The sequence below is a fragment of the Paralichthys olivaceus genome, chromosome 8 (assembly GCF_024713975.1).
Source record: "Paralichthys olivaceus isolate ysfri-2021 chromosome 8, ASM2471397v2, whole genome shotgun sequence".
Lineage (NCBI taxonomy): Eukaryota > Metazoa > Chordata > Actinopteri > Pleuronectiformes > Paralichthyidae > Paralichthys > Paralichthys olivaceus.
Window position 1 is genome coordinate 376229 of NC_091100.1, and position 8772 is coordinate 385000.

The 8772-nt window shown below is 46.9% G+C and overlaps 1 protein-coding gene across 3 annotated transcripts in view; it reads right to left on the bottom strand.

Annotated features, from left to right (window-relative positions):
- Window positions 1–14: 14 nt before the first annotated feature.
- LOC109647515 (phosphofurin acidic cluster sorting protein 1-like) overlaps window positions 15–8772 on the bottom strand; it is a 12354-nt gene continuing 3596 nt past the window's right edge. The window contains exons 6-25 of one of the 3 annotated variants that reach the window (XM_069529561.1): window positions 8401–8492; window positions 7565–7648; window positions 7393–7452; window positions 7140–7285; window positions 6807–6891; window positions 6648–6704; window positions 6486–6574; window positions 6216–6348; window positions 5433–5537; window positions 4499–4599; window positions 4260–4414; window positions 3632–3742; window positions 2931–3033; window positions 2508–2550; window positions 1917–1962; window positions 1735–1828; window positions 1465–1649; window positions 1314–1366; window positions 1074–1191; window positions 15–928 (exon numbers count right to left, since the gene is read on the bottom strand). In XM_069529561.1, the coding sequence (XP_069385662.1) occupies window positions 1075–1191; window positions 1314–1366; window positions 1465–1649; window positions 1735–1828; window positions 1917–1962; window positions 2508–2550; window positions 2931–3033; window positions 3632–3742; window positions 4260–4414; window positions 4499–4599; window positions 5433–5537; window positions 6216–6348; window positions 6486–6574; window positions 6648–6704; window positions 6807–6891; window positions 7140–7285; window positions 7393–7452; window positions 7565–7648; window positions 8401–8492 (1859 nt within the window). In that variant the 3' untranslated portion in view covers window positions 15–928; window position 1074. Of the gene's footprint in view, window positions 929–1073; window positions 1192–1255; window positions 1367–1464; window positions 1650–1734; window positions 1829–1916; window positions 1963–2507; window positions 2551–2930; window positions 3034–3631; window positions 3743–4259; window positions 4415–4498; window positions 4600–5432; window positions 5538–6215; window positions 6349–6485; window positions 6575–6647; window positions 6705–6806; window positions 6892–7139; window positions 7286–7392; window positions 7453–7564; window positions 7649–8400; window positions 8493–8772 lie in introns of all 3 variants that reach the window. The other 2 variants (XR_011243723.1, XM_069529560.1) reach the window with 2 other exon arrangements.

The following is an 8772-nucleotide window of genomic DNA, read 5'->3' on the forward strand; positions in this document are numbered from 1 at the left end:
TCTCGTCTGATTGGTCAAGTTAATGATTTTAATAAGTGTTATGACAGTAAAATGTTTACATGCTCAAATGTTCAGGAAACACACCACTGTCCTCCTCCTGTCCTGATAAAGCCCAGTCTGCTCTGATTGGTCAGCTGATTTACTCTGCTCTGATTGGTCAGCATTTCTTTCACTACTTAATCATATATTTATATTATTTCTATAAAACATAATAAACCCAATTTCAAAGCTCTTAATGTTAAAATAGAAGCACACAACAGACCTTTACACACAAATCACAGCTATAAGGGCCGATTGGAGGATCTGTAACCGCTCAGCTAACTTCTCTCAAACAGTCGGCCTCGTTTCTCTGTAAATATTTATACTTTTACTGCTAAAACAGTCTTGGGTTAAACTGACCCCGAGGATAATAGAAGGGTTAAATCGTTTATAAGACAGAAAGAAACATCACACGTCTCCTTGGTGCAACAATAGATTCTGAGAACACGATGCTGTGACATGACGACTTTCATGATGGAAGCTGATGTTAACAAGTGTGTGTAATCTGATCCAAATAAAATAGTCAACAAGCTTCACTCCTGTTCGTCTGTCCAGACATGTGAATCAAATCAAATCCACAAACACAAACATTATTATTATCCCTGATCTGAAACTGTACAGTATTTACATGAAGTTATTCATATTCTTTATAATGTCAATTCTTTTTAAAAAGTAACTGACAAGTTAGAAATAGTTTTGTTCCGACATGATGCGATGAAGATGACAGACGAGGTTCTGCTGCTTGATCAGGTGAGGAAGAGGAGGGAGAGTGTGGATCAGGCTTTGTTGGAGCTGAAGATTCCGACAGGAAAGTGTTTGACGTGCGTCGGCCACTGGGCGGCGAGCTGGAAGAACTTCACATCGTTCCACTCGACTCCGTCTATGGAGACTGAGACACAGACAATCCGTCTATAGATCGGTACTTAAATAATGAAATTCTTTCATTTATTAATTCACTGTGATTTCACATTTGTCACATTACTGTCAAACAGGAAGTAAACACATGAAAACTCTTGATGTAAGAATAAACTCACATTAATCCACAAACAACAAACACTGAGACAACGGATGAACTGGAACACAGTGTGAGAACCAATCAGGGCCGGGCACACATCCACAGTGGTGGGAAACACACGGACAGGAAGTGAGGATCTGAAACAATACGAGAGGTGAGCAACCCCTGTGTGTGTGTGTGTGTGTGTGTGTGTGTGTGTACCTCTCAGTGTGTGTTGGTGTTTCGAGGTACAGATCAACCTGCTGATTCCTTCAATCACCTGACTCCTCGACTCCGCCTCCTTCTCCTTTATCTTCTTACTGAGGAACATGACTGATACACACACGCACACACACACAAACAACCATCATTCTCCTCCTCCACCTCCTCCACCTCCTCCCCCTCCTCCTCCTCCTCCTCCTCCTCCTCACCTTTCTTGTTCTTCTCTTTCGTCACCACAGTCAGACTCATCAATTCTCCTCCGCTGATCCTTGACACCTGCAGCGAGCGGAAGTTGCTCTTCAGCGTGTTCTTCGTCCCGACCTCCTTCCTCCCCCCTCCTCCCCCCTGACTGCTCCAGTAGTCGACCTGCAGACCCATTGCCTCCCCCGGACAGCTGCATGGATATGAGGGGTCAGAGGTCACAGGTCGTGCACACAGCTACACGCTACATCATAAAAACAGATGAAAACAGGAAGTACCTGGTGGAGGGGGAGGAGGGAGGTGTGGAGGTGATGCTGACTGGTGCTCCTGATTGGGAGGGAGGAGACCCCAGTATGATGTCATCGGAGTCGACTGTGGATAGAGAGGCGAGACACGGTGACGAGACGGGGGAAGAGCAGGCGGGGGAGGCTGAGGATGTGACGGGTGAGTCAGGTCTTACCTGAGGTGGACAGGAAGTTCTGCTCCACGATGCCGACCTTCACCAGCTGGAACAAAGAGAGCGGAACGCCACTTTACATCATCAGCATGTGTCTCCATGGCAACAAGACTCTGCTGGCTCCGTTTAATGGTTCGTTTACATCTAGTTTTAAAAAAAGTGTGTCGAAGTTTATTTAATATTTATGTTTTCCAAAGACCTTTCCCAGACACCATTTCCCATAAGCCCCTGTTGTTCACAGGTGAAAGGTCACAGGCTTAATTGTTCTTTTCGTGTCAATGATATGATCTCCAGCCCAGTAGGTGGCGGTAATGCACCTGAAAGCTGGATTTTCAACCATCATTATCCAAAAAGACGCTTCATGTTTCTGTCATGAGACTGAAACTAGGAGCGACGTCAAACAGCTCACGTGGTGTTTAATCGGAGTTGTAGTTTTTTTGTTAGCATCATGAGCACCAAACAACTTCCTGTCGCACTATCAAAATAAAAATATGTCGGTGACAGAGTTTTCTCTCTCAAACAGTCGTGACGTAAACACAGTGATGATGTCAGCGTATGAAGACGCAGTCATAACACACACACAGTGTTTCTCACCCCGATGAAAGGAACAAACTTCTGATAGGAGTCGTCGTCTGGGCTGCGGAGGGAGAGCGAATATTTATTCATCAGTCCGAGAGTCACAGGACTCGTTCACATGGGCCACATGTTCTCGAAAATCAGGTTTGAAAAACAATCCAGCAACTCTGTCAGCTGCCCCGTGACGTGAAGCCTCAGTCTGACATTTTGTCCAGCGCCGTCTTGGTTTTTTGAAGAACACATCTAAATGAAATCAATAGAAGAAACTCCCGTTTCCAGCTTCAGCAACATGAACCCAGAGATTCTGATGAAGGTCAAAGGACGCGAAACAGAGCTGAGACAGATTCAGCTGCTCGGTGAATTTTAACTTCAATTTGTGGATAAAAAGAGTGAATGGAAATGACAGAAAGGAGGAGAGAAAAAGGGCGTGACATGTTTTACCTCTTGTGTTTACAGGTGAGCATCGCCTCGGAGATCGGACACAGGTGAGAGACAGCAGCTCCGCTCAGATACTGAGACACTCGAGCTGCGACATCGACCGGATCTGAACAGAACACACACAAACGGTGACGTAGCCAATCATGACATCATCGTGAGCATGACATTGTAGGAAAATGGCCAACGTGGAAATATGGTGACAGGCCAATACTTCCTACTTTTCACGTCCCCCAGAACCCTCTGAATGAACTGTAAAACCTAAGGACCATGTAGAACCTTCTCAACGATCTGTGAGACGTAGGAGTGAAAAATGCAGCGTGGCGCCCCACTTCTCCAAAGTCCACTTTCCACGGGACATTCCGGCAGGTAGCCGACAGACAGAAAGTAACAGAGCTGAAAACTACGCTTAAATGACAACAGTCATTATTCACCAAACTGTCAGAGGCTTCATTTAAAGTGACTCAAAGTAGCTCTCGGATTGAAAAGGTTGGAGGCCCCTGGTCTAGACCCTCATGTCTACAACCTTCTGAACGATCCATAGAACCTGCCGTAGGAGAACTTTTTCAACGACCTGTAGCATAGAACCTAAAGTTCATCTAGAACCATCACAATCAGCAGAATCCTTAAATACATGTTTCCTGTCTGACGAGTGTTCTGATCTGATGGGGGCAGTCTCCTCCCACTTTCATAGGATGTGAAGTTACCGAAAGGAGGAGGCTCCAGACGTCCAAACAGCTCCCTCCAACCTGCGTCCATGAACAGGCTGTTGAATTTACCGTCCAGGGACGAAAGGTACTTGGCAAGTGGGTGGGCTCCTGGTAGAGGGTAAGCAGAGAGCATCATGGGAAGTTTTGTATGTTAGAAGAGAACAGCTGTGTCCCAATTCAGGCGTTGCTTCCTTCAGAGGCTGCGTCACAGCAGTGAGTCTAGACTGTCCCATCGCTCCTTCAAACATTCCCTTCCATTCCCCAAAAATAACATCCAGCATCGGGTCAACATATCCCAGGATTCATTGCACACTAGTGACAAAGCCAATGAGCTAGCTATGCGGGTGGGTGAGCTAAGTAAGTGCAACTGCTCAAAGAAGCTAACAATGCATCGGTAACGCAGGATCCACATGCACTGTGTGAACATTCAAAGTGAATAACCAACATGTCTGTTGAAGCCTCTAGAACACGTGTGAGTCCCAAACCGGAACGTTTCATTTCAGCTTGGCCTCTGTGGACTACTCAGTCTACATGGGCAGTGCTCTCCGAGTCCTCTGAAGGATGCGGCCCCTGATTTGGGACTCTGCTTGCATGTTTGCATTCGTGTGTTAGGGACCACGCGTACCCGTGGGGAGGATAAGGAAGCGGACATAGTTTAGCCAATCAGGCGTCTTGCTGGCCAGCTGCTCCACAAAGCAGCTGAGGACGTTGGTGAGGTAGCTCTGATCTCCGCCCACAGCCACCTTAACAGTGGGCGGCATCTGGGAGTTACAGTTACAGCTGGAATCAAACGTCAATCAAGTCAAACAGGAGAACGTCCTAATCAAATCAAGCAATAATCAAATACTGATGAAGGACACTTACAATCTCTGGATGCGGCTTATTATGGCGCTGAAGGCGGCGTGCACATCGGCTGCTGAGACGGTGCAGACGACGGGTTGATCGAAGAGACGCTCTGAAAGATACTGAGGGGAGAGACAGACAGACAGACAGACAGACAGACAGACAGACAGACAGAGACAGAGAGAGACAGACAGACAGACAGACAGACAGACAGAGACAGAGAGAGACAGACAGACAAACAGACAGACAATTAAAATTTTAACCAAACGTAATATAAAACAAGACCCAGAATCCGACTCATGTCAGTTCACTGCCAAAGACAAGTTCATCATTCACAACAAACACAATCTTTACAAGTCTTTCATCATTAACATCATTCAAATTCATTTTCATTCCAGCTTTCAACATTTTTACAAACACAAGCATCATCATCCACAGCTTCCTCCATTCCGCTTCTTCTGCTCCGAATGAAGTTAAAGAGGGGACATTTGTCTTCGTCCTCCTGAGCAGAATGAACAGAAGCTTCTTTAAACATGTTCTCACACAGTTTAAACAACAGTGAAAAACGGTTTCCCGCTCAGTGAAGTCATGGCTGACATCACAGTTTAAGCTTCGATGTCGTCTCAAACCCTGCAGGTCAGCAGCCCTTCTGATTCGTGGTGGTTCAGGTCCAACACTCAGACCTGAGTCAGCTCTCCGTCTCTTCTACCGTCCACTTTGTCTCTGGTCAATCATTTTATAAACTAACTCCATGTTTGCATGTTGGACAGAAAAAGAAGCTCTTAACAAAGGGAAACCATCATATCAGGTTTAACAGAACAGAGTCCGCTCCTTCTCTGTGTAACATCTGTGTAACATCTGTGTCCCTGTTTACTCTGCGACACTGTTCAATGGACTCAACCACAGGAGAGACCCGAGGTGGCATTTCAGAGTTCATGTGTGAAAACAGACGGACCTGTCCCTGCCAGTCTGTGGTGTTGATCAAAATGACAGAGTCGGGAATCTGATCTTCAGAGAACAGGATGTGGTTCAGCTGATCCAAGACCGACTTTCTGGCAACCTGAGAAAAGACAAATCACATCAGCACCTGAGAACTCACAAAACACACACCCAGTCCTGATCCTGATCCTGATCCTGAACCTGATCCTGAGCCTGATCCTGAGCCTGATCCTGAACCTGATCCTGAACCTGAACCTGATCCTGAACCTGAACCTGAACCTGAACCTGATCCTGAACCTGATCCTGAACCTGAACCTGAACCTGAACCTGATCCTGATCCTGAACCTGAACCTGATCCTGATCCTGAACCTGAACCTGAACCTGATCCTGATCCTGAACCTGAACCTGAACCTGATCCTGAACCTGATCCTGAACCTGAACCTGATCCTGAACCTGATCCTGAACCTGATCCTGAACCTGATCCTGAACCTGAACCTGATCCTGATCCTGATCCTGAACCTGATCCTGAACCTGATCCTGAACCTGATCCTGAACCTGAACCTGATCCTGAACCTGATCCTGAACCTGAACCATGATCCTGAACCTGATTCTGAACCTGATCCTGAACCTGATCCTGAACCTGAACCTGATCCTGAACCTGATCCTGATCCTGAACCTGATCCTGAACCTGATGGCCCCTGACTGGAGAATCAGCACCAACTACTGTTTATTTCCATGAACCTAATGTTCACACGTAAAGATCTTTTTCAGATGAAGGTGGCATTAGAATGTGTCTCACCTGTGGAGCAGCTGTCCTGTAGTCTGACGACGTCTCACTGTCCACGCTGCTGGTTCTGTCTGTCCCTCTGGAGTTCTGTCTGTCCTTTATGGAGACGCTCCACGGATGGCGAGACATTTGACTTCCTGTCTTACTGTGGAGAGAGCAGACAGACTGTGATGTCACAACTGACAGATGATAATGACGTCACAAATCATTAAATGAGGACAAGGAACTGCTTCATGTGAAAAACACACAACAGTTGAGACACATCTGTAACTGTGTGTGTACCTTGGTGACATGTGTGTCTGGGACTCAGTTTTACAGAGCTTTGCAGCCGGCCCTGCATCTGTTACCATGGCAACATCATCCTCACCTTCCTGTGGAGAGAAGAACATGCAGCAGAAAACCTGTGTGTCTGTACTCATTGTGTGTCTTCTAGTCTGGACTCACCCCGGGGCCGGCCTCTTCTCCTCCAGACCCCTGAACAAGAAGCAGTAGCTCTGTCACCTGAGGAACAACAGAGAGCGGTGAACAATGTGACCGGCTGGGTGCAGCACAAACATCCGGTGACCGCGCGCTGTGTTGTTTCACAGCGTCGGATGTACTCACGGCTGCAGGCGCTTCTCTCTGGTGACTCCTCTGACTCATCATCTCTGTGTGAGAGGGCGACTGAGAAATGCCCTCGAAGAACGGCCTGAAAAACAGAGTCTGCAAGTTCTCACAAACATGAACAGAACATCAGACACATCAGGGACTGAACGTCTCTGATGACCCGTTCACACCTTCAGAAGCTCCAGTTTAGTCTGAACCTAAATATCAGGTGTGAAAAGCTCCTCAGACCACAGTCCAGACCAGAAGAGGTTGTCTGGGTCCGGATCAAACTAAACCATGGTTCAGTTCGTTAAATGGACGGATGGACAGACAGATGGACGAGTGGCTGACCTCAGTTTTGGTTTTGGTGTGCTCTGGATGCTGTCGTTGTCATCCAGCTCGGGGCCGCTGTCACTCGGGTTGTAAAGCTCCAGACTGTCGTACAGGAGGTCCAGATCCTCCTCGACCTCCTGACTCTGACCCACCGGGTCCAGAACCTGCAGAACCCGAGTATCACCACGGTTCATATGATGGTTCATACAGAAGCAGGACTTTATATGAATATGAATATTTATCAGCAGCCTCAGGTTGTTTCAGAACAAACCTCATCAGTCACTTTGAATCTTTTCAACAGAGCCACAAACTTCTGCTTGAAGTTCGGTTGCTGAACGACAGAAAAAAGAGAAAATAAAGAGAAGAGAAAGTTTCTTTGTCTGATCAACCTTTTATACGGTCTGAGCCAATCAGGTGACAGATGTGCTCTGATTGGTCCTCACATTCGTCAGGGAGGTTGTTCGGATCATTTTCCCACAAGACTTCTTCATCTTTTCCTGAACATCGTCATCGTCGTCATACATGTCCTGAGAAACAAACAGAGGAAACGTCGTGAACGTGACTGAAGGAAACCTAGCTCCGCCTCTTTCTGAGGCTGCATGTGAAGTCTGATGGCGTGAGGGGCGTGACTAAGTCCTCATTTCAAAGGCTCCTTCAAGACGTTCGTCTGAGCCCGGGCAACAAGGATCTAGTGGGCGGATCCTTCTCAAGAAAACACTAAAGTCAATGTTCCACTGTCTCCAAGAAACATTTCAAATAAAGTCTCAACTTGATCAAATAACTAATGGTACAAATATTCAAGTTTTTGGATCAAATGTTTCTTTGTTAAGTCACGAGCATGCGTGATCTTAGCTAGCTAGCTATGCAAGCGGCCAGTAAGCACAACTTCAGGGACGACCCCTGAACTGAGACACCACTAATGTCTGAACCTTCACGTTAGAATACAAAAGAAATTCACCACATTAAGGTTTTGTCACATACAAAATCTACACATATATTTATTTAAATATATTAGCATCATGCTAAAATGCTCAATGAGAATCTACCCAAGCTTTCAGCCAAATGTCAACATTAGCATATAGCTCAAATTACAGCTAAATCTATAACACAGGTGTGTTGTGTCCACAGGTAACACGTGAGACAAGTTCAACTCCAGAAGAAACTGACTCAGCAAGTTTAAGACTCAAACACCTGAAAATAAAGAAGTGAAAACAACAAGTCAACAGATGAAAAGATCGAACACGGTTTGAGTAGCTGAAGATGACGAGCTGTCAATCACCTGAGGCGGGACCGCGTCATCACTTCCTTCCTGTTCGGAGGAGAAGCTGTCGTCATCGTCCTCCCAGTAGTTCTCCATGTCAGGAGAGCGATCTGTTCACACACAGAGCCACAAACTGTAACACAACCGGTTCACCTCAGTGAGGAGGCTCAGAGCACCACCTCCTCCTCCACCTCCACCTCCTCCTGCTCCTCCACCTCCACCACCTCCACCTCCTCCTGCTCCTCCTCCTCCACCTCCTCCTGCTCCTCCTCCTCCTCCACCTCCTCCTCCACCTCCACCTCCTCCACCTCCTCCTCCTCCTCCTCAGCTGCACCGAGGACTCGTCAGGTCTAAGAGGCAGCAGCTGCCACTTTGAGCGGAGAGGTGAAT